Source organism: Corapipo altera, unplaced genomic scaffold, assembly GCF_003945725.1.
Source record: "Corapipo altera isolate COAL_440 unplaced genomic scaffold, ASM394572v1 77b, whole genome shotgun sequence".
Taxonomy (NCBI): Eukaryota; Metazoa; Chordata; class Aves; order Passeriformes; family Pipridae; genus Corapipo; species Corapipo altera.
This window is the reverse complement of record NW_020884933.1, coordinates 2,881,431-2,906,285: the sequence shown is the minus strand read 5'-3', so window position 1 is coordinate 2,906,285 and position 24,855 is coordinate 2,881,431. Positions and strand designations below refer to the sequence as shown.

Here is a 24,855-nt window from a genome sequence, read left to right as displayed (position 1 = left end):
GGATGGATGGTGGCTTTGGGGACAGTCTGTGCAGCCCCAAACCCCCCAGTTCCCTCCTGCTGGGGGGATTTTAGCCCGGGGTGGGGAGGGACCCCGGGGCAGAGCAGGAGCAGGTCGTTCAGCCCTGGGCTGGGGATCACCTTGGGGGCACAGGAGGGCGTTTCTGGGGGTATCTCCCCCTCTGCTGCCCCCTCCTCACCCCCAGTGCCTCTCCCAGCCCCCGGACGGGTGCACAGGGGGGACGAGCACTCCAGCCTCGTGTTCCTGGTGGGATTCGCTGCCTCCCTCCCATCCCACCCGTGCTGTGCTCCCCTCCCCTCTCGTGCCTGCCCAGGCAGTGTGGGGGAGGACAGGGGCAAACCCCCCCCTCCCTTCAGGAGACATCCCAAGCCGGTGTTTCCCTCTCCCAGCCGCCACTGGGACACCTCCGAGCGCGGTGGAGCAAAGCAGCCCTACAGCCACCCCAACCACCACCACAGCAACCACCCCAACTCCTCCTGACACAACAACAGCTCCAACCACAGCTCCAACCACAGCTCCAACCACAGCTCCAACCACAGCCACCACCACCACAACCAGCAGCACCACGGCCGCCGCCGAGAGGGCTCCGGCTGCCACCACAAAGCAGGAGTTGGGTACTGAGCTTTCCTTTTTTTTTTTATTTTCCTCTCCTGGGGAAATATCCCCCTCTTTTAAAAAAAAAAAAAAATAATTTAAGAAGAGCGGCTCAAACTCAGGGAAGGGAGAAACGAGGAAGAATTTATTCGGGGCCGAGTTTCCAGGGGAAAAAAAGACCCTTTGGGGTTAGATATTAATACATTTTAATGTATTAAGGGCTTGGCTTAAATAACAATTCACAGTGAGCCTCTGCCACCGAAATTCTCCCCCACCCCCCAAAAATATAGTTTTTTTCAGATCAGTTTAATATATTCATTTTTGCCTAAAAAGGTTTCTTTTCTCTGAAAAGAGGCTTTCCCTTTATTCCCATCAGTTGCAAGGCGTCCCCTGCCAAAGATGAGGGACCTCCCTTCGTCCTTAGCCCAAAGAGAGAAAAGAAAACCTTCGGTACAAAATGGCCCCAAAATATTTTAATTTTTAATTTTGTATTCCATTTTTAATTTTAAAAAAAATTTTAAAAACTTTGCATTTTAATTTTTAATCTAATTTTTGTATTTCCCTTATCCAGCCGAAAAACACCCCGATACTCAAGTCCAGTTTTTGGAACTTGGATGTCGTGATACACCTATATAAAAAACCCCCTATTTTCATTTCTCATACTCTTAACCCCTCAAACCCTGCTGGCACCTTCCCCAGAGCCCACCCAGGATGGGCACAGGGCAGATTTAAGGCATCCCAAGCTCTGGGAGTGGTTTTGGGAGGAGCTGGAGGTGCCACAGGCTCGGGAATCCCAGGGCACAAGTGGCTCCTGTTCCTTGAGTTCCACCCTCCTGGTCTCATTCTCTGGGGTGACAGAGCCCTCCCTGGGGTGTGGTGATGCAGCAGGGTTTGGGAAGGAGGTGACAAACCCTACAAAGGGCTCTCCAGAGTGTTCTCCTGTATCTCAGGGCCGCTCAAAGGGGGTTTGGGGCTGCTGGAGAAAGGTGTCACTTCAGATTTAGCACATCAGCCGGCGGCTGAGAGACCTGTCAGCACTTATAGGAGTCTCTGGGTTTGTGCTCCTGCTCTCTGGGGTTGCCACAGGAGAGCTGGGCAGTGGGGGAGTTACAGCACAGGGGGGGTGAGCCAGGGGTTTGCCAGGTGGGGATGAACCTCCCGTGCAATCAGCTGGAACAGGGGGATCAGACTCTGCTTTGGTGGAGGAATATTCCCAGCTACGTGTGTTTTTTAGGGATGTATCTCCCTGAGCCTTGTTTTTAAAGCATTGCTGTGATGGGGTCTGCAGTTAATAAATAATTGTGGATAGTTATATTAACTTAAAAAGTGAGTCAAGCCAGGAATGCAAACAAAATCTAAAGGTTGGACGGGCTTTGGAGGAATCTGTTCTAGTGGAAGGTGTCCCTGCCCAAGGCAGGGGGTAGAATGAGATGAACTTTAAGGTCCCTTCAACCCAAACCATTCTGGGATGATTCTACTACTCAGTTCAGACCCCTTTCTTTATATTCTTGCATGAGATTAGCTCAGGGTGGTTTAAAAAACCACCAAAACCTTATGCTGGGAGGTCCTGCCTCCACCTGACAGTAACAGAGCAAGATCATCACCACAACAGTGTCACTGCTGGGTGGGAAAACATTGCTAATTGAAAATAAGTAATTAAATGGTGAGGCACAGAGCAGGGAGAGGGGATGGGAGTGCAAGAGGAACCAACCAACCCCCCTGGGGACACGAGGGAAGAGGCTGAGCCCTGCTGTGGGGTGTGAGAGGGACTGTGAGAGGGTGTCAGAGCGTTGTGTCAGAGGGATTTTAGGTCACCCCAAAGCATCAGGTCCTTGTGGTGCCCCCAAAATTCACCCAGGGCCTGCAGTGATTGATCTGTGTTCTAAAACATGAGCTACACCCTGAATAACAACAAGGTGTGACTTACCCAACACCCCTTAACAGTCTCTGAAGGGGGGGATTAGCTCCACTCCAGCAGAGCCCCGAGTTCATCCGCTCTCCAAAGCGACGTCGACAATCCTTAACTTCAACCTCACAAACGAGTGACTGCATTGCCCCACTGGCTGTCCCCAGGCCCAGCCTGGTGACAACAATCTCTGCCAGCCTTTGCTCCTGGTTGTGGCAGTGAGTCCGTGTGCAGCCATGCACGTGGCTGCCACCTCCACCCGGGCACGGTGGGGATGAGATCCCTCATCTCCCTGCTCAGGGATGTGCCACGGGAGCCTCCAGGCTCCAAGGATGAGCTGAAGGCAGTTGGACTTGGCTTAAATAACAATTCACGGCGAGTCTCTGCCTCCAAAATTCCCCCCCTCCCAAAAAAAAAAAAAAAAAAGTCGAGAATCTTGAAAAGAGCAAATATTGAGAATTTTGAAAAGAGCAAACACTGAGAATTTTGAAAAAGAACAAATATTGAGAATTTTTAAAAGAGCAAACACTGAGAATCTTGAAAAAGAACAAACACTGAGAATCTTGAAAAGACCAGGCACGCTTAGGCTGAGCTCAAAGCATTGACCTCAGGAGTTATTTTGTGAGGTTTTCCCAGCACCAGCTGCTGGGTGAGGTCTCCTTATAATCCAAAATACTAACAACTCCTGTTCTAACCTGTCCACCAGCCACCAATGGATCGTCCATATGGGACATAAGAGCTATGGCTAATAGTAACTGGGCAAACATCACCTGGAGCCACAATTACTCTGCAGGAACTGACTTTGTGGTTAAGTATATCACCAGTAAGCATCAGATCGCGTGGGGACTCTACAGGGTGGTGGTGCCATCAGAGATCCTGCCAGCTCCCACTTAATTAATTACCTTGATTACTGCGTGTGGAGCGATGCTCCACGGCCAGGTGGAGGATGGGAGAGGAGAAGATCCTGCTCCTCGTGGCTGTTTAAGGTGGACCAGAGTGAATCCTGAATCCCCTTCCTGTGTGTGAGATGTAGATGGGCGAGGCTGTTCCTTTGTGAACTGTGAGCTGGGCTGCACAAAGAGCCTTCAAACCATCTCTAACCCTGCAATCTGTGTGAATTGGAGAGCGCCTTTCAGTGCCTTTGAACACGGGCTTTTTGAACCTGGAGTTGGCAGAATCCTCTGTGATCCCAAACCTCCTGTCATATCGGATATCGTTGTCTCTTAACGTTGTAAGGCTCGTACTTAGTCTGGAAACTCGGTCTCTCTGGGCTTAGTGCTTGTTCAGAAGGATGTTGGGGTGTGTTGCTGGTTGTTCTGGGGTTTCCCAGATGGGCAGTGCTCACTGCTTATCTCTGACTTTACCTCCCAGCCACCCCAACCCTCCCAGCAGCTGCTGTGCCAGCCTGAAATGGGCATTTAAAACACACCAGTTAGACCAGAAAAACACTTAAAACATCCCTGAAGTGATGACCTTGAATTCTCTTTGCAGCAACTCCCCGTGCAGAGCCAGGTCCGGCTCCGCAGCCCCCGGGGCTCCAGCAGGCCATGATTTCCATAATTCAGGATAACACCAGCTTGCCAAGCCCTAAATAATCACACATCCCAGGTCCCAAAGCACCCTCTGCCAGCCCTGGTTTTCCCCCCTCACTGGGAGCACAAAGCTCAGGCGTTGCCCTTCCAGTGCCCACGTGCTGAGCCTGGGCTGGGGCTGGGCTGCAGCAGCAGCAATCCCTTGGGATGCCCTCCCCAGGATCCAGCCCAGGGAGGAAATCTTGGAGATTTCAGCCCTTCCTGGACAGTCAGGGCTCTCCACCCTTTTTGGTGGCGTTTGAGGCAACCAAATCCTTTCTCCTTCCCTGCAGCACCTCCAGAGCCACAGAGCCAAGCCCCGCTGCAGGCTTGCTGGAATTCCGTGGATAATTCTCAGAATTAAGTTCATCCTCAAATGATTCCCAGCACAATGCAAAGAACAGGCTGTTCTTGGAAAGAACCTGGGAGCAACCAGCCCATGAGCAGCCCTTCTTGAGTCAAAGGGCTGAACTCTTCCCTCAAAAGCACCAACGTGCCAGCTGGGGTGGGCAGTTCCACAGTTTAATGGATTATCCAGCTCATCCTTAACCCCCCAGAACACCTGATGCACAGGTATCACCCCCAACAGTTGCAGGATTTACCAAATCCTGCAGCACCTTCATCCAGCTGAGCACGACCAGGCAAATTTCAGCTTTTTTTTTTTTTTTTTTTTTTCCTGTGCTAAACCCCCCAAATCCCCGAACCCGAGGCTGGGCAGATAAAAAGAACCAGGTCTTAAAAGCAGGGAGAGATCTGAGTAGCTCCCGGTATTTTTTTTTCCCCCGGCGTGGCACGGGGGGGGTGTGCAGCACGACCCACCCCGCATTCCCGAATTCCCGCATCCCTGATTCCCCCCGCTGAGCCGGCACCGAGCCGTTCGCAGCTCGTTGTCGCGGGCACAAAGCCTTGCCCTGCAGGGTCGACACGGGGGATCGCGGAGCCTCCCGCGGCTGCCTTTGATGTGCGGTTTCTGTTTCTCAGGTAACAAGACAGAGAGATCTATCCCTGTTAAGGCTCAGACCCCTTCCTCTGTGCAGCTGGCGGATCTGACGCCGGGGATGATGTACAAGCTGTGGGTGTTCCCCATATGGTCTAGCCCCAGCGAGCACTCGTACATAACCTTTACCACCAGCTCAGGTGAGACAGCATGTGACATCCAGCACGGCATTCCCGTGGCGGGAGGTGGTTGGACTGCATGGAAAAAACCCTCATCCAACCCTCCCCTCTCACCCCCAGCCTCCGTTCAGGAGACAACCAGCAGGTTGCTCCACGTGGCAGCCCCAGGAAGGGCTTTGGGGGTGCCCGTGAAGGAAAGGGGGTTGCAGGAGGGTGGGGAACCCGCTCGGGGTGTCCCCGTGGCTCTGCTTGGGGCCCCCCCTCTCGGGGTGTCTGCGCTCCCTCGACCGTGGGACTTGCACGTGTCCTGCCCCAGGATGTGCCAGAGGGGCTGGAGGGGCCGGACCCGTGATGGGATGCAGGACTGGGAGTGGGAAGGGATGCAGGACTGGGAGTGGGAACGTGGTGTTTGCACGGGCAGAATCTCCATAGGGCTTCCCATCTGGCGCCGGGTTCGTTGGCACGAGCGATTTTCCAGGCTCAGCACCCCCAGTGGGTTTTCCAGCTCCCTGGCTCGGGGCTTCCTGCTGACCCCTGTTGACTCCCACAGGCGCTTTATGCATTTGTAAAAACATCACTGGTCACACTCGGGGGCTTCCAGGGAATCCAAACAGCCGTAACTCCCGTCGTATTCCCTGGATATTCCCTGGGGGGTTTCCATAGGGATCTGCCTGTCAGGGCATGGCTCCAAACGCTCAGCTGGAAAACCACGGAGCAGGGAAACGCTGGAGCAGCCACCCCTGACGGGTGTAGTGGGTAGAGGAGGGTGATTTTCAAGGAGCTGGAAGGATTTTGCTGGGATGCAGCCGAGTGGGCTCTGCTGGGAAGGGCAGAGGGAAAATGGGATTCCCAGCAAGGCAGAGCCACGGGGAGGGGGAGCAGCTCCCCACACCCCCCAGGCACATCCTGCTTGGTGTCCAAAAATTTGGCAAGCCTTGACTGCACTGAGTAACCCCCTGACGTGCTCAGATGACACAGGGCCAGATGGCAGCTGCTGGTGTTCCATGGAATTGTTAAGGCTGGAAAAGACCTCTAAGATCATCAGTTTGACCACTAACCCAGCACTGCCAAGGCCTCCACTAACCCTTGGCCCCAGGTGCCACATCCACGTGTGTTCTGCATGTCAGATGCTGCCCAGGAACACCCCGGGAGTGCTGCCCTTGGCTCTGCCCAGCCCTGATGTTCCTCCCCAGGCTGCTCCATTGTCTCGGGATGGGATCAAACCCACGGCACAGCAGCCCCTGGAACATTGTGCCCCCAGACCTTAGAGCTGATTCTTCAGCTCAGACTCTCCCCAGCACAGCTCCAGCTGCTGTGTAACATCCCCAATTTTGTTTCTCATTCCAGACCCTCCCTTGACTCCGAAATCACCACCAGCTCGACACACCCCACCAGCTCATGCCCTACCATGAGATTTTATCCCTCTGGACAACTATTCCCAACCTGGACCCGCCTCTTTTCTGTTCTGCCCTGCCTCTCACCCACTTTGGAGTCTGTGGGGGGAGTGAGGGGCCAGCAAGGGGCTGGGAATCATTAAAAACAGGGGGGTTAAAAGGCAATAAATCCTTGGCTGATTCACGCTGGGAGACTCTGCATATGTTCTCCATAATTGGGAGGTTCCTACTGATATTTTCCTGGAGACTAAAGGATGGGGCCACCTTTATCCCTGTGAGAGAGGCTGGTGGTGACCTGAGCCCTGGCACTGTGGGATGTGCATGAATAAATGCACATCCACTTCTCTGCTGGCTGGATCTGCTGACACAAGTGCTCGGCCCCCGCTGACAATCATATGCCATCAGGAATGCTTTGGACAAAAAAAAGCACTGTTCATATTTTATTTTTCTTTTTTTTGGGGGGGAGGGGTGGTTTTTCTATATTTTGCAAAGAGGTGTTTTAAAGGTTTCTTCAGTTTGAGGGCAGAGGAGGAAGAAATATCCCACCTGCACTGTGGCTGCAGGACACGGCCCTCTGGCTTTGCCTCTGATTAAGTGGCAGCTCAGAGCCCCTCCCAGGAGCAAAGGACACTTTGAAACAGCAGAAAGAGCTCAATAGAAGGAGGTTTTCTACATTTGGAATAAATAAGTTCCTCAACCTGTGTCCAGAGAAGGGAAAGGAACTGGTGAAGAGGCTGGAGGGTCTCTTGAGGAGCAACTGAGAGAGCTGGGGAAGGGGCTGGAGAACCAGGAGAACTGAGGGAGCTGGGGGGGCTCAGCCTGGAGAAAAGGAGGCTCAGGGGGGACCTTCTGGCTCTGCAACCCCCTGACAGGAGGGGGGAGCCAGGGGGGGGTCAGGCTCTGCTCCCAGGGAACAAGGGACAGGAGGAGAGGGAACGGCCTCAGGCTGTGCCAGGGGAGGGTCAGGTTGGACATCAGGAGGAATTTCTGCCTGGAAAGGGTGGTCAGGCACTGGAAGAGGCTGCCCAGGGCAGTGGTGGAGTCCCCACCCCTGGAGGTGTCCCAGGAAGGACTGGACGTGGCTCTCAGTGCTCTGGGCTGGGGGACAAGGTGGGGATGGGGCTCAGGGTGGACTCGATAATCCTGGAGGGCTTTTCCAACCTCAGTGACTCTGGGACTCTGGGAAAAGGATCCCACAAGGCTGGAGATGGGGGGACTTCACAAACCCTTCCCTGCTGGGCGAGCACAGCTTTGCTCCTGACTCTTGGGTGACGTGTTTGCTGCCATCAGCTCATAATGAAGTTTTTTTTTTTTTACAAAAAGGCTCTGCAGTGGCATTTCCAATCAGGACCTGTGGGATCACACAGCTGCTTTCCCCTCCTTCTCCTTGATGTTGGCCTTCCATTAGAGCAAATCACAGCATCCCTCTGACAGCCACGTCCTCCAGCTCCCCTCTCCCAACGCTGCAATGACAGTCACTCGTTTACCCCAAACACAAATTGCTGTGCCTGTAATTTGGTCCTCATGTGTTGCTTTTTTGGGAAGGATGGCAATGACACCCCTGCCTTGGTGACAGGTTCCTGCTGCAAGATCTCCTGGGGCTCAAAAGCCTCCTCCCTGCCTGTAAAACTCAGCTCCAACCCTCCAACCCTCCAACCCCCCTCTCAGGCATTTGATACTTTGAAGACCCCCTTGTTTCTGGCTGTAAAAACCCCATCCCATCTCTGGTAATACAATCTTTGTCCATCTCCAAGCTTCCTTCCCCTTCCCTCCCCAAGCACTCAGCTAATTGAATCCAGTTCTCAGCTCCACTGGGTTATAATCTCATTGTCTCCTGGTAAAAGCACATCCTCGAGGACTGTGGGGCTCAGGTAAATGTGGAATTTGGCAGCATTAGGGGGAAAAAGCAGCCAGAGCAGCCAAGGCACCATCAGGCAGCTCCTGGGTGAGCCCAGGAGGTCAGTGCTGCTCCCAAACACACAATGTTCAGGATTTGACATCATTTCTTTGCCATTTTCCTTCTTGTCACTCTCCTCTTTTATCTGAATTTCCTCATCATAATTTGTCTGCAGTTCCCCCCGTGGCTTAGATTTCATCCTGAGGAAAGGATTTCTCCTCCTGGGTTCAGTTCTGATGGAATAAGCACAGTTTAAGCCCTGAAATGCCTGAAAGTTTACCAACTCCACCCATTTTTCCAGGTGCTGTCTCTCTCACAGGAGCCTTTCATTCAGAACACATTCAGGGCGGGCTGTTCCATGCTTTCCTTCCACCGTCCTCCTTCTTGTCAGATTGCCATGACAAAAGGCTGCTCCCTGCCCCTCCCAGTTCCCAACTGGATCCCAAGCAGCCCAGCTCTTCCCCCAGGAACACCTCTGTGTTTTCCTGGGTAAATTTAGCCCCCCCTGCTGCGCTGAAGGTTATTTTCTCCTCTACTCTGTCTTGCTGAATACCAAGTGCGTGTCAATGAGAGCCAGAAAATGGCAGCGTGGAGCTATTTATAGGACACAGATTTGTCTGTCTGACCGTGCAGGAGAGCTGCAAACAAGGAGCCAGGGAGGACACAGCAGTCAGGAGCTCTTTGGGGCACAGGACACCTCCTTGCTGGGGATGAATGCCATGAATAGTCATGAGCCTCGGGAGGGTGCTGGAAGCAGCGATAGGAAGGGTTTGCCCCAGGAGGAAACACTTTCCTGTGCCATCAAACCACCTCTCAGCTCCCTGGGACCCTCAAAGCTGTTGCCACTGCTGCCTCCCCTCTCGTGCATCAGCCAGGTCTTGGTGGGCTCCCACGAGTCCCCTCTGAGCCCTGGGGACCCTCTGTGGTCCCCCAAGGGCAGCAGAGCCTCTGCCCATCCCCTCCAGGACTCCAGTTTATCCCTCAGGGCTCAGCACCCTCCTGGGGTCAGACCCCAGGGCTGGATCCTCTTGGCCACGTTTGGCTCAGACCTTCTCCCTTCCCAGGGCAGCTTCCACACCTGGCAAACAAAGTCTCCAACCTGTCCCCCAGCTGCTTCTGCCGTGACTTTCTGCCCCTTTCCCCCTGCTCTGTGCCAGCTCTCACTTCATGCTGTGCCCTTTAGCTGTTTGCAGCTCCTGGGGGAACGCTGAGCTGACCAACCACCACGAAATGGAAGCAAAAAACCCACCCCAACCCCCCCCCCCCAGACGTTGTGGTGCAGCCTCAGATCCTCTAATACACTCAGAGACACCCAGAGGGATTCCCAAACCAGCGACCTGTCCTGCTCTTCAGCTCTTCCCTCTGTGCTTCCCCCAGACGTTGTGCTACAGCCTCAGATCCTCTAATACACACAGACACACCCAAAAGGAATCCCCAAACCAGCAAACTGTCCTGCTCTTCGTCTCTTCCCCCTGTGCTCCTGCTCTGTTCCCTCACAGCTGCTTTTTTTTGTCTCGCCCTCCCCTCCCCAGCCTACACCAAGAACCAGGTGGACATCGCCACGCAGGGCTGGTTCATCGGGCTCATGTGTGCCATCGCCCTGCTCGTGCTCATCCTGCTCATCGTCTGCTTCATCAAGAGGAGCAGAGGGGGCAAGTACCCAGGTGAGGCTCCCAGGGTGGGGATGGTCAGGCTGTGTCTCTCTGGGATCGCTGGGATTACCGGGATTTCCTTCCTCTGTTGTTGGTGGTGGGGAGAGTTTCGGGTCGTTCAAGGCCGGGCGAGGGCTCGGGGTGGGTTCAGAGCTGGGCTCTAAAAAAGCCCCCCCTCTGCACATCTCCCCGTCCTCAGCTGGTAAAAGAGCTTCTCAGGCAAAAATCTAGTCAAATTTCTGCAAAGCAAAGGGAAGACTGAAGGGAATCCTCCAATTAATGCCCCCTGTCACTCATGTCTGGGTGCCACACCCAGCACCCTCTGCAAACCCTTTGAGAACCCTCTGGAAGCCCTTCTGCAAACCCTTTGTGAGCCCTCCTGCAAACCCTTTATGAACCCTTCTGCAAACCCTTTGTGAGCCCTCCCAGGTGCAGGTTTTTCACCTGTCCATGAGCAGTTACCCTTCAACCCCCCCAGGGGTGTCACAGACCCCCCCAAACCCCACAGCTGCTGGTGCTGCCTCGTAAATCTTTGATTTCCTGCCCTGCTTTTAACATGACTGCTGGGGCTCTGCTTGTTTCCAGTCCGGGACAATAAAGATGAGCACCTAAATCCCGAAGACAAGAACGTGGAGGATGGATCCTTTGACTACAGGTACGTTTCTGTGGCATGTGGACCCCCCCCAGCCCCCCATCAGCCCCTGTCCCAGCCATCACAGCCCTCACTGTGCTCTCCTCCCAAAACCACAGACCCTGGGGCCACACAGCCTCTGAAATGATTCCTCCCACCTTCCTCCTCCTGCCTCCTTCCCTCTGAGAGTCCTCTGCCAAAGGAAACCCTTCCTGAGGGACCAGGATGCTGCTCAGGGCTCCTCCTTCCCCCCCATCTCAGCCTGGGATGAGCAGCTCCGGGCAGAGCTGGGATCTGGCATCAGCTACATGGGACAGCTCTCAGTAGGAGCAGAACAACCTCGATGACACTCCAAACACAGAAAAACCCCCCAAAAAACCAAACTTTGTGCCAGCCTGAGGGTATTTCTGGAGCATCACCCTGTAGCTCAACCTCTCTCCCGCCCACGGGGAGTATCCAGGGAAGAAATGCCCCAAGTTCTCTTTGGATCAGCCCTGTGAGCACACAAGAACTCTGATGTGGGGGTCTACCTGCGTTCCAAACAAGGAATTTTCTGTGAGGTCACCCCACCCAAACCCCCCTGGAGGGCTCCAGCCCAGCCCAGCAGGGGTTCACCCAAAACCTCCCCGGCTTCCCCCGGCTCCACTCTGCTGCTTGCACGCAAATGTCACCCTTTAAAGAGCAGCAGAGAGCCCTTTTCCACCCCAGGAAAACTCCCAGGATGTGTCAGAAAGGGACAGGCACGTTCCCAAGCATTCCCAGCTCTGCTGCTCTCCGTGGCTGCCCCCAGGAGCGGGAGCAGGTCCCGCTGTCAGGTCTCATTGTGTTGCCCCCCCTGACAGGTGAAGGGATGTTTTCCAGCACCTCCACTGGGCTTGGCTTTGCTTTACAGAACTAAAACACACTTTTTCCCCCGTCTGAGCTGGATCCAAAGCCCAATCAGGCCAGCAGGAATTTTTCTCCTGATTTAAGATGGGGGTCAACTCCACCCCACGACATTCCCGGTGCTCCCAGCATTACAAAGCGAGGGAGCAAAGGTGGGAGGAATTTACCTGGGATTCAGTGAGGGATGGAAGAAGACACAGGTGTTCTGCCAGAGACTTTAGAGGAAGCCAAACGAGTCTGGCTGCACACCCCAATAAATGGAGGCAGAACAACTGCAGCCTCCCCAAGATCACGTCTGTGCTGTTGGGGGCACAGAAACCCCATTTCGGCAGCGATTCCTCCTCTCCAAAGGATGTCATTAAAACCCAAAGCTCCCCAGTCCTCTGAGGGCACAACACAGGATACAAATACACCCAGGAGGGCCCAGAATAAGCAGAATGTCGTAGGGAAAGGCTGATGTTCTTTATTGCCCTGAACAACACCCGGGGACAAAACCTTCCTCACCATGTCGGGAGAGCTGGGCAGCACTTGGAGGGGTGGCAGGAAATCCACACAGAGGTTTCTGGGCACCTTCCCTTCGGATTCCTGGCTGAGAACAGCAGAGGAGACATAGCTCAGCCTGGTCCTGGTGCAGGTTTTGCCCTGGATCAAACACATCCCTTCCCAGCATGATTTTACCCGTGCTCCTGGTGCAGATCAGAGCCGTAACCCCAACGCACAGCTCGTGTCCAGAACAATCCCCCTGATGGTTTCAGTCTGACAGGGAGCCTCTTGGTTCCCAGAGGTGTGGGAATGTGTGAATCCCACCTAGGAAGCCTCAAACCCCTCATCCCCCCAGAGGTTTCCCCCCTCACACCCCCCAGGCTCAGCTCATCCCCCGGAGCTCAGCCCAGGCTGCCCAGCTGAGCTTCTGGCAGCACCCCCCCATTTCACAGCTCTGCTTCTTCTCCAGGGGCCACCAGGGTGGTCCCAGCCGAGGCCTCCTCGCCCCCATCCATCGCTCCCGAGGCAAATCCATTGCCAGGGGCCACTTGCCTGGCACAGAAGGCAATCCAAGCTCTTGGCATGGCTGGCAGCAGTGCTGCACTCGCTGCCCCAGCACCATCCAAGGCACAGGGACTCCCAGGCAAGGGGAAGGAATGGGGTAAATCCTTCACCCTCCTGCTTCAGCTGAGGCTCCATCTTTTGTTGACAGCCCCGTTCCCAAAAGTTTGCAGGCTAAAGGCACAGGTCAGCTGGAGGACAACAACCAAGCTCCAGGATGCTCCCACGTTTTCAAACACGTTGTCCTGTGGACTAAGCAGAGGGGGGGGGGGAAAAACCCCCAATCAAACAAGAACAACCAAAAAAACCCCAACAGCCCATAAACTTCGCCCCCTCCTCGGGAACAACAGGTTTCCTGGGAGAGAAGCAGTAGTAGGCTTCCCCTCAAGGAGGCAGAAAGGAAGGTGAAGCTGAAGGATGGCCACGAAACGCTGGTGGCTGATTAAGATTGGAAATGATGGTGATGCTGGGCTCGAGGAGGGGAGCAATTAGTGTTTCCAGCAAGGACAGGGATTGAGCTGACGTGAGTCCTTCGGTGGCTCCCCCTCCCCACCTCCACGTGGCATGTCTGCTGTGCTCCCATCACACCCCACGTCCTCAGTGCCCCCCGTGCATGCGACTCGCAGGTCTCTGCAGCCCGTAATTAATTCAGAGATGCTGTCATCTTCCCCTTCCACTCACGGAATAATGGTTTTCCCGAGCACAGGCTAAAGCTGAGAAAGCTTGTTTTCCAAAGCAGGGAGACCATTATCCTTGGACAATGTTCTGTGCCGGTGGCTGTGCCTCATTATACCAAATGTTCCAACGCTGCACGTGGGAAAGCCGGGATGCTGGGAAGGGAAAGTGGAGTGGTTTGAGCTGCTGGATTCCAGCTGAGGGTCAGGGCAGTCCCGTGGCAGAGGGTCCACGCTGCAGGCAGTGCCAGCTTGCCAGAATGGGCCCCCTCAGCAGGGCAGGAGGACACAGACCCTCCTCAGGGCCCTGGGAGGGCTCTGCAGGAGCAGCCCGGGCAGGGGCAGGTCTGGCAGTCCACGACCCAGGCCCTGGCGTGGAGATCCAGCAGAAGGTTGGAGGGGAAACCAAGAGCCACCCTTTCCCTTGGCCCTTGTCCTGCTGCATGTTGGTCCCCAGAGCCACCACTGCCCCCGACAGCTGCTCCCTGGTGAACTCCAACCACATCCCAGCGAGGCTCCTGCAGCTCCCAGCAGTGGTCCCTGTTTGGTATAACGAGGCACCCGAGGAACGCGGGCCTTTCTCTTTTGGTTTTTAGCACTGCCCCCTGTAAATGCAGAGCTCATCATATCTCTCTCTCTGATCAGGCTCTTTTCTGCTTCTCTCTGTTTTATTCCCATTCTTTCTTCTCCTTTTCACCTGGTCTATCCACATGGACCATGAAGGTCTCTTGAAAGGTAGGACCACGTGCTGCCAGAAGTCCGGCACATTTAGCTTTTTTTTTTATTTTATTTTTTTTTTAAATTTATTTTCCTTCCTTCTGCCCACTGATTTCATTACAGCCAAAACAACCCCTCCCCCTCCCCCTGTTCCCGTGTTCCTGCCTCACCTAACACATTAAATGAGACCCCTCTAACTCCTGCTGGCACTGGGGGTACCCCCCACATCCACCAAGTTGCTCTGTGGGCTGGGGGGTCCCCCCCAGGAGCCAGCCAGGCCTCCCCCCCCCAGCTCGAGCTGCTGAGCCCTCCTGGTGCAGCAGGGTTGGACCTGGGAATGATGCCCTTGGTGCCCTCAGCACCTTGGTGCCCTCAGCACCTTGGTGTCCTCACCCTCAGGGACGGGGACGAGGGACACGAGCCCCGAACCGCTGGATCCTGAGACGCTCTTTGTCTCAGCCCTGCAAACCCTCCCTCTGGCTCAAGCCTCCCCCTCTTCCCGAGGATTTATGGCACTCAGGACAACGTCTCCCAGCTGGTTTTTTCCATCTGGGTGCTCTGGTTCTCTAATGCACACCCGGCAGAGCCCCGGGAATCCCTTTGTTGGGGTCGTGTTACATCGAGGGGCTGGTGAGTCTCTGCTGCACCCTCCCCATGCACTAACGGGATAAATGGGCCTGGAGAGAGGTAAAAACCAGGGGGAAGGCCCAGGAAATGCATTTTTCCCATTTAGGGAAAAATCTGGCTCTGGATCCAGCTTTATCTGCCCCCCAAACCTTGGGAAGGGATGTTGCCAATGAAGGGATCTGGGTTTTGCCACTCTCTACTTTTGGGGCTTTCTAACCTTCAGTCCTGCTTGCAGACTGAACTCTTCCTCTGCCACCACCCCCTTACCCACCCCCCTCAAAAAAAAGCTGCTTTCAGAGCTAACAAGTTATTTTTTATTGTGATGCCAAGTTAACACGAGGTCTCAAACCCTGGGGTTTTGTTGCTGCTTCATTCCCAAAGTGCTGATCCGAGGAAACACGGGGGGAAAGCTGCCTGTGGTGCCCTGGGACACCAAATTCCTCTCCCACTGCAGAGCTGATGCCACTAATTAGACAGAATGAGAGAGAATTAATGCCTTCCCAATTGCTCCCTGGCCCAAGCAAAGTGCAAAAATGATAAAAAAAAAAAAGCCCAGTACTTTTACCTGTTTTAAGGAAAATAAAGGAGCAGAGCAGAGGGAGCGAGTCTGACAAGCCCCAAGACAAAATAACAGCAATAAAAAGACAGGAGTGGAGGTGGGAGCACAAATATTTAAGGTCTCAATGTGATATCTTCCAGAATACAACAGAATTTGCAAGCTGGACATGAGATCAAACATGAACTAAGGACTAGTTGATATGAAAATTAATTGATATATATATATTCAGAGAGAGAGAGAGAATCTACTCTAATCCTCCACAAAATATAATCTCTATTTATGAGACCCCAGCCCTTCCCCTCCTGAGGGAAAACAGCTTTTCCCCATTTAGTTTTTTTGTTAAAAGGCTTTCTTTAAAGTGGTGGTGGTTTTTTTCCCCCGTGGGTCAAACGTTTTATTTTCCAGTGACCTGGCTTAAATCTTTCTAGTGGGGAAAAAATAAAATAAAAAAAAAAAAAAGAGAGAAAAGCATAAAGAATTGGGGGCTCAGAAATAGGCTGAGAAAGGTGAATTCCCACGAGTTTTGGAAGCTGCACAGAACTTGGCATCCTCCACGTGCCCCCTTGCAGTGCTTGGAGTGCCCTCCCATTGCATGTGACTCCCAAAATAGTGTGTTTTTGGTGAGGAGATCTGGCAACAAACCACTTAAACCGGGTTAGAAAGAAAGAAGGAATAAAAGCAGTGACAGAGCAGCGGCGAGGGAAGGGTGTTTCTAATGTACACCCGAGAATTGTGTGTGATAGGGATTAAAAACCCGATTTTTATAAAGGAAAAAGGCAAAGGTTGGGCTTGGGCCCCCCTTCCCCTGCACATCAACCCCCCCACAACAGCCCCAGCACCCCCTTTGCTGGATTCGGTGTCGAGCTCCCGAGCCCTCGGGGTGGAGGCTCCCGAGCCCCGTTTCTGACCCCTCACTGTGTCTGTCTGTCTGTCTGTCCTCTGCCACCCAGCGATGAAGACAACAAACCTCTTCCCAACAGCCAGACGTCGCTGGACGGGACGATAAAGCAGCAGGAGAGCGACGACAGCCTGGTGGACTATGGAGAGGGGGGAGAGGGGCAGTTCAACGAGGACGGCTCCTTCATCGGCCAGTACACAGTGAAGAAGGACAAGGAGGAGACCGAAGGCAACGAGAGCTCCGAGGCCACCTCCCCTGTCAACGCTATCTACTCGTTGGCATAGCCCAGTGCCCGGGGAACACCGACAGCCTGAGGGGGTCTGGAGGGCCTGGGGGGGGTCCTACAGCATCCCTCCCCCCCCCCAGTGGGAATGTGGGAATGGAACCAACCGACAAAAAATGAAAAGACAAAAAAAAAAGGGGGAAAAACAAAAAAAAAAAAAGAAAAAACAAACAAACACACACAGAAAAAAGAAAAAAAAAATAGAAATGAATCCAAGCAAACAGGCAGCCCAGGAGGCTGCCCAGGCCATTTATCCTTAGCAAACAAAGCCAACGGCTGGAACTCGCGGGGTTGGAGCTGGGGTGGAGATCTGGGCTGGAAGGGGAGATGCTCGAGGTGAACCCCAGTTTTGGGGCTGCCCCCGGCGCCCAGAGCCAGCCCCGAGGGGCTGCAGGGTGGGCTGGGCCGCCCAGACACCCCCCTCCCCAGGGCCCTTTCTGTTCTTTTGGGAGGGAGCTGAAAATTCTTCTATTTAATTTTGGCAGGAAGGTTCTGGATAAGAGGGGAGGGGTAGAACTAAAGCGAAGAGTTTGGGGGAGGGAATGGGGGGTGAGAGGGGCCTGGGCAGAGCAGCACAAATGTGGGAGAGGAGGAAAGTGGTGGATCTTCGGGTGACAACACACTGTACTCCTGAGCCATCCATCCTCACAGCAGCACCTCGCCCAGGGCCTCTCCCAAAACAGCCACAACCTCCTTCCCCGGAGATGGAGCAGCACATCTGAGGGGAGAGCAGGTCCCCAGCACTCCCCCAGCACCTCCCCCCTGCAGAGCCCACGGGAGCTCACCCGGAGCACCCTCGGAGGACGAGAGGCTGCAGAAGGGCTCGTGGGACTGGTGGAAGGACAGCGAGGTGCCTCCCACCCCCCGAGCCCCGGGGGAACAGCACTGCAGGCAAACCAACCACCGGGGTTCAGCCTTTGCTTTGGAAGGATCTGGGGGGGACCTGCCCCCAGCCCACACCTGCTTTCTTTTAAAGGCAACTCCGTAAATCTTATGTAGCAAAGAGGGAGTGGAAGCAGGACGAGGATGAGGAGGCCGGAAATCACTTGTTTTTGGAAGGGAATCAGAGGGTGAGGATGGAAGGACCCCCCGGGTTCAGGTGGAGCATCCCCGGAACCGCAGCTCAGAGGGCTCAGGGACACCCCAGGAAGGCACGTGCTGGGAACCCAGGAGCCCAGTCCACACCTCCCCAGGCTCTGGGACGAGCCAGACGGACAGTGTGTCCCACTAACCCCCCTCCTCATTTCTGACAGTGGCCTTTCCCCCCTCCATCAATCAGCCTGAGCGAGCCCCTTCCCCGTGGGACCCCTTCCCCCCCCCGCCCCCCCCGTCTTCTCTACATATCAACCCCCTGCATTTAACACCCCCAGCTCGGGTGGGAGCGCTGCCCCACATGCCTTACACAGCTTGGAACTTCCCGGGGTGTTCACTGAACTGGCACTCTCCGACCCCCAGGGCAGCAGGAGCAGGATGCCCGGGCAGCATTCCCGGCTGGCACAGCATGGATCCCGGCTGGCACAGCACGGATCACGCAGGAGGAGGCAGAGCTGTGGACCAGCCCGTGTTCAGTGGCCAAAGCCACGCGTGTCCTCCCAGCTCCTGCACTTCTGAAACCAAAGGTACCTTCGCTGAGAGAGAGATCCAAGGGTTGGTTCCTCCGGACCACGAGCGACGTCGGGATGGATTTTTGTTTCCTTTCCTTTTTTTTTTCCCCCCGAGGAGGAGGTTTTTCTTTGTGTTCAGCACAGTGGATTGATTGCCACGGGATTAATGCAATTGTTCTTTCAGCTCTCGAGCTGGTTCGCTCTGCAGACACGTCTCGCTCTAACGGGAACAGTTCTGCTGCTGGGGGTTGGTGAGAGGGACTCGGCCACGTCCTTTGAGCTGCCCGTGGCACGAGGATCCCGGGCCTGGGCACCTGAGTGGCTCCTGCTGCTGATCCCGCAGGGAAAACGGGAGGGAAGGATGCAGCTTAAACGCCTCCCTTAAAAAAAATAACCCTCGTTTATCCCGGCGGGCACAGCCTGCCCTCCCTGGCACCCTGCCCTCCCTGGCACCCTGCCTGTGTGTGACAGCTGACAGGAGCCCCAGGAGCGCAGGATATGGGGGGACACAGCCGTGGGTCCCTGATCCCGAGGCTGCTCCCGTCCTCCCTGGAGTGCTGGCGCAGCCAGAGGCGGGAAAAGCAGCGGGAAAAATCGGGAGTTTTGGTCTGAGCCCTGAAATCCTGGAAGCCCACGGAAACCCGAGGGGACACCAGGTCACGACGCCCCCACAGCGTCCCCTGTGCCAGCATTGCCTTCTGGCGGGTGCCAGACCCCGATCCCCCGCGTCACAGTCACTTCTGACCCGAGAGAGCGACGAGGAGCTGCCGCTCCTGCCGCCGACCCCGCCGGGGGGGGAGCGGGAGGGTGGAGGGCAGGGCTGGGCAGTGCCACCCGGCACCGCCCTGGCACACACAGCCCCTCGCTCAGGCCGTGCCACCGCCTCTCCTGGCACATCCCACCGCCTCTCCTGGCACATCCCACCGCCTCTCCTGGCACATCCCACCGCCTCTCCTCGTCGCGCAGGTCCCAGCAGAGCTGCGAGTTCGCCCTGCAACGCCTCACCCTCGTGCCAGGCTTAGCGTGTGTAACTTAGCAGCAAACCCGATTTCAGTTTAAGCAATAAAAACTTGTTTTAAAGAAAAAAAAAAAAGAAAAAAGAAAAGCAAAAAAAAAAAAAAGAGGAAAAAAAAAATCTATTTCTTGCACTAAAAACCTGTTTTATTAACGAGAATAACGATGCTTTTCTGGTCCTGATAAAAAAAATCACCCACTGCATCGGTAGCTCCCCTTGCCCAGCAGCGCCTGTCTCCATGTCCTCGCCTCGGGCATCGGGCTTTGGTTGTCCAACACAGTCTGAACCCACGTCAAAGCCACAAAAAATCCCATGTCAACCCCCCCCGAACGCCGTGTCAAACCCCCGCAGACCAGAGTCCTTCCTTCACAGCACCGAGTTTTCCACGTCTGTTCCTCCTGCTCACATCCAGACAGAAAGTATTGGGACTATTTTGTTTCTCTTTAATTTGTAAATATATATCACAATCCATCCATCCTCTCTGTGAAACCTCCTGGTTGGTCTAAAGTATTCTATGTATGTATTTGCCTTTTTTTTTTTTTTTAAAGCAAAAAAAAAAAAAGAAGAAAAAAAAAGGGAAAAAAGACAAAAAAACCCCACCACTTTTGAGTTAACCCAGCTGTCCCAACCAGAAATGTCTAGCTGAGGCTGTAAAATCCCCCATTTACAGCGAGGAGATTTATGGACTACAGGAAAAAAAAAACGTTTAATATAAGGACTTATAAACCGACTGCATGAGAGATGAAAGAAGGCCCAAATACTCAGATATCTTTTTTTTTCTTTTTTTTTTTGAATCACTGTAAAAAAGAAAAAAAATACGGGATTTTTTTGTATAGAGAACACTAAACATATAATAAAACATTGTTCAAAACTCAACGCCGAGCCTGCGGGGTCACCTCCCTCGGCCACCCACGGCTCCGGAGCCTGCGGGGTTGTGCCGGTGCCCAGCGTCCCCTCCTCCCTCCCCAACCCTTCCCCAGGAAAGGAGGGTGTTCAGGCCCCCAAAACCATCTCCCAGCGGATTATCTGCTCCCAGAACTCCTCCCGGAGCCCTCCCTGACCATTGCCAAGGTCAACGCGACCCCAGAGCGGGCAATGGGGTCCCTTCCAGGGGGGAACCCGGGGCACGAGGCTGCCCCGTCCCTGCACCCCCTGGGGAAGCTCAGCACGGCTGGGACACTGTGCTGGCAAAGCTGGCAAAGCTCTGCACCCTCCCGGTGCCAGCTGCGCCCCCGCACCCTCGGGAAGCGCGGGATATGCGGGATATGCGGGAAGAAGGAGCCCCCGGGGTTCACCCAGCCCCCCGTTCCTGGCACTGCCGCCCCCCCCGGGGCCCATCCTGCCCTCCCGGCCCTTCCCCCTCCCGGCAGAGGTTCCCCGGGGCCGAGTCCTGCCGGGAAGGGGCTGCGGGAAGGGGGAGCAGCGGAGCTCTGTGGATGATGGAGGTGGAATTGCTCGCTAAGAGGATGAAGGCATTAGCGCTTCCTGCTGCAGGGGGGGCTCCCCCCACCCCCTCCCCACCCCGACTGCAACAGCGGTGACCCAAAAAAAAGCACTTTTTGCCCAGTGTAGACCCCCCAGCGCAGACTGGGGCAGTGGAGGCAGCGGCCACACGCAGTCCCTGCCCCAGGGAGGGATGGCAGAGGGGTTGCGCTTGGGGCAGAAATTCCAAGCTCCTGGAAGGCAGGGACTGCTCCAAACCCTCAAATCCACCGCTTCCCACTGCCCACAGGAGCCTCCAAGCTCAAGGTCTGGGCGTCTCTCGGGGCTGTGCAGGCGGCTGCTCCCACCGTTCCCACGGGACACAGGGGGCTTTTATCAGCCAGGAACGAGCGACGACGGACCGTGCCCGTCCCCGGGATCGATGCGGGGCAGACACGGACACATCAGCACGATAATGACACCCGTGTCTGCCCGATCTCTGCCCGGGGGCAGCAGGGCTGGATCGATACCGGCAGAGTGTCTCCAGTTACCCTCCTCCTCCTCCTCGGAGAGGCAGCTCCAGCCTGTTGCCTTCCCTGCTGGCACCGGGAATATCCAAGGGAGTCCTTACAGAGCTGCCTTCCCCCCAGAGTGCTGTCCCGGTCCATGTTTGCACCAGGACAAACACCCAAAAGGTCACTGATGTCCTTGTCACCTGCAGAGAGACCCTCAGAGAGCTGCTGAGAGCAGGGACACAAAGGAGAGGGGGCAGAGGGCAGGTCCCCCTCCCTCCACCGGGACAGAATTCCCTTGGATTTCACTCCGTTCTTCCCTTTGCTGGGGGTCAGGCTCCAACCCTGCTCTTCCTTTCTGTCCAACACGGCACCAGCTCTCCCAGGTGAGGGCTGTGCAAGGGGCTGGGGCCAGTTTTTGCCAGTTTTACCCCAAAACGGCAGCGGGGAGCAGAAACCGGGACAAAGGGGGCAAGGGGAAGGGAGCTGGGACCAGCACCGCGCCCCACTCCATCGCAGGCAGCCTCCGGGACAGCGGGAGCTTTGCCGGTCAATAGAGACGCTAATGCCTTAATTACTCTTCGGTAATTGCAACCCATTAACCTGTGGACAGCCCCAGCGCCCATTGATCTCCTCACATCATTAACAGGTCCGGGCTGGAGCCGGGAGGGATGGGAGGGCACGGTGGTCCCTGACACGCTCCCAAATCCTTCCGCTTCCCACAGCCCGGCAGCGACCTGCCCACCGGCAAAACCCCGCACCGGGGCACCCTCCGCACCTCGGCGGGGGTGGCATCGGCGGCATCTCTTCCCTCCGAACTCCGGTGCCCGCGGGGAATCGCGGAGGAAATCCTGGAGTGTCCCTGTCTCATCCCACGGCATCGCTCCGCCGGGACACACCTTCCCCCAGCCAGGATCTCGCGGCTGCAGATATTCCCGGGAAAGGCTCCAGGTGCCAGTCCCGAGCCCCTCGGACCACAGGCACAGCCAGGGGTGGCTCCGGCTCACCCAAAAACCCCAAAGGCGACCGCGGTGCCACCCCCGCGCCGCCCCCTCCGAGGAAAGCGCGTCCTCCCGAGCTCAGCATCGGAGCATCCCAAAATTTGGCCGTACAGCAATTTCCTCAGCGGGAACACCGGCCCGGCTGGGTGCATATAAATACAGATATCCATATATATATATATATGAAAAACCCACATATCTGGAGATATTGTGCAATATATATGGATCTATTGTATAATATATGTATATATTTGGGCACGGGGGGTGCGTATGGACAGAAATACCCCACAGAGATGGGCGTCCCTGCCTGTCACCCCCCACCTGGGGCTGATCCCTTCCCTCCTTCCACCCCACAGAGAGGGGCTCGGACCCCTCCAGCCCCCCCCAGGCCCTACACCTGCTCCGGCCCCAGGGACGGGCCGAGCCGGCGGCGAGCGGAGCAGACGAGGGGGCTCTGCCGGGGGCTGGTGGGCGCAGCAGGCAGGAGGCCGGGGGATGAATTATGCATGATGCTGCGAGTCTCTCTGCCTCCCTGACTGGTCCTTGGACTGTGGCAAGTGAGGTAAAGGCAGGAGGAGGAGGAGGGGAAAAAAAAAAACCCACCCTGCGCTCTCCGGGGAGCGGCGCGGTGGTTGGCAGCGAGCGAGGGAGCGCGCACGCAAAGGAGGGAGGGGAGGGAGGAGCACATCCTAATGCAGAGATGCTGCAGTGGCTCTGGGCACACACATCCCCGCTCGGGCAGCCACCAGCCGAGCGCTGCCTCGCAGCCGAGCCCCCCGGCAGCGCCGAGGCCCCGCAGCCCCCCGGCTCATGCCCACGCGGCCGCCCCGCGCAAGGTAAGAGCCTTTCCCCCCGCCCCGCGCCGGCCCTGGAGGGGTGCGGGAGGGGCTCCGCGTGCCGGGGCACCCCTTCCCCACCGGAGACAACTCGTGGTTGGGTTTGCTTCGGCCGGGGGGAACGTGCCGGAGCCCGCGGGTCTCGGGCGGGCATCCTTCGGGCATCCTTCGGGCATCCCCGGGCGGGCGATGCCAGCGCCGGAGCGGAGCCGGGGGCGGAGGTGGGAGAAGGGGGGGCCGCGGCGGTGGCACTTGTGGCAGGGGCCGAGCGGCCGAGGCGGCCGCGGCTGTCACAGCAGGAATGTCTCCTGTGGGATGAGCCCGGGAATATTTTTGTTGTTATTTACCGCTGTCCTGCTTTTCCCTGTCGGCGCGTTCCGGCTCGCGGGGTCGGGGAGGGGTTTTGGGGTCCGCGGGGCTTCTGCTGCCACAAAACTATTTCAGCGTCTCCATCTGAGCCCTGAGCACCTGAGAGTTCCCTCCCCAGGGAGGAGGGAGCAGGGACACTGTGGTGTCCAAATTCACCCTCCTGGGAGGGGGGAGAAGGGGAGATCCCAGGGGAGAGGAGGGAGAGGGGGATGCTCCGGGCACAGGGGAGGGGGATTTGTGCGGCTGAGGTTTGGGTCAGGGGGGCTCAGGGCTGTGGGGAAGTTGCAAAGTCATGGATGAATTGCCCACCCCGTGGGGGGCACCCGGCAGTCAGGGCATCCCTGTGCTCTCTCCCTGCTCACACGGGATGGATGTTGGGATGGGGAAGCAGCCGGTGGGAGGGGAGGCTGGAGGTGATTCGTGGGGCTCCCCCTTCCCACGCCTTGAAACTTCCCGAGCTCCCTCTTTATCCCACCCACGCTGCCCCAGTGGCTCCTCCAGCCCTGCTCCACTCCCATCAGTCCCAGCATCATTCCTCTGGCTGCACTGGGGACTATTCACGGGACACTGTCATCTCTCCAAGGAAACACTGGTTGCTTTGAGGATGGGAGGCAGCAGCCTCTGCAGCCTCTGGCTTTCCCCAAACCCTGAGCGTGGCTCAGCTCCTCCCAGGCCACCCCAAAACGGGCCCACCAGAAGCTCTGAGGGCACAAAGCTCAAGCACAGGCTCTTGCCTGAGATTTAGGAACAGGTTTGCATCCAAAAAACGAGCCTCTCGAGGCCAGACAGTTGGTCCTGAGCACACCCAACAGCTAAAACAGCCCCAGAAGCCACTTGCTTTGCTCACCCAGGGAAGCAGCGGGTCCCAAACTTTGTAGGAATAGCTGCGCTTCCCAGGGGTGGATCAGAATTACCCAAAAGCAAAAGAAACAAAGCAAAAGGGTCATGGCCAGCCCAGCTGCTCCTGGGGCACGGGTAGATGGAGGCAAAGGGATGCCAATGCTCTCCTCCATCCCCTGACAGACTCCCACCAAACAGAGCAACCACCTCTGTCACCCACAATCTTTGCAGGGGGTTTCATGACCTGGGTGATCATTTTCTCTGCAGATTTACCACAAACAAATCAGAAAAGGCAGAACCCAAGGGTGTCATTAGGGAGGCATTTCCCACACTCCCAGCAGCTCCACCTGCACAGGGAGGCTCCCTGGAGCTGGGAATCCACGTGGAGCTGAGCTCACAGTGAAGCCCAGCCCGGCTGTTCAGCCACACTGAATGCTTTGTATACATCCAAAATCCAAATTATCCATGAAAACTCGTGGATTCTGACGAGAAGCAGAGACCTCCCCGCGTTTCTCAGCAACCCCTGAGAGCTCCAAGGTCTCCCACAGCACTTTGTCCCTGGCACTGGCTGTGCCAACCCCCCCAATCCGTGAAGGTTTGAAGGTGCTGGGATGACACAAACCCACGCAGCCACCTGGAAAACATCTCACCTGCAGGGATCTCCCGACAGCTCCCACACAGCAGCACAGGGCTCCCTGCTCAGTGGAGCAGAGCTGGGGGAGGCAGGGAGGGATCCGTGGCCTCTGGGGTGGCTCCTGGCTCTGGGATGGCTCTGGGATGGCTCTGG

The 24,855-nt window shown here is 56.1% G+C and overlaps 2 protein-coding genes across 31 annotated transcripts in view; both read left to right on the top strand.

Annotated features, from left to right (window-relative positions):
- NFASC (neurofascin) overlaps positions 1-19,964 on the top strand; it is an 84,774-nt gene extending 64,810 nt beyond the window's left edge. For 10 of the 30 annotated variants that reach the window (XM_027659709.1, XM_027659703.1, XM_027659708.1 and 7 more), the window contains 7 exons: positions 411-635; positions 3,228-3,344; positions 5,074-5,229; positions 10,032-10,163; positions 10,737-10,806; positions 14,109-14,120; positions 16,239-19,964. In XM_027659709.1, coding sequence (XP_027515510.1) covers positions 411-635; positions 3,228-3,344; positions 5,074-5,229; positions 10,032-10,163; positions 10,737-10,806; positions 14,109-14,120; positions 16,239-16,470 — 944 coding nt within the window. In that variant the 3' untranslated portion in view covers positions 16,471-19,964. Of the gene's footprint in view, positions 1-410; positions 636-3,227; positions 3,345-5,073; positions 5,230-10,031; positions 10,164-10,736; positions 10,807-14,108; positions 14,121-16,238 lie in introns of those variants that run through there. The other 20 variants (XM_027659727.1, XM_027659722.1, XM_027659720.1 and 17 more) reach the window with 8 other exon arrangements.
- Positions 19,965-22,705: 2,741 nt separating this feature from the next.
- Positions 22,706-24,855, top strand: part of CNTN2 (contactin 2) — a 28,812-nt gene continuing 26,662 nt past the window's right edge. Inside the window, exon 1 of the mRNA XM_027659661.1 lies at positions 22,706-22,859. The gene's annotated coding sequence lies outside the window, so the exon portion shown is untranslated. The remainder of the gene's footprint in view (positions 22,860-24,855) is intronic.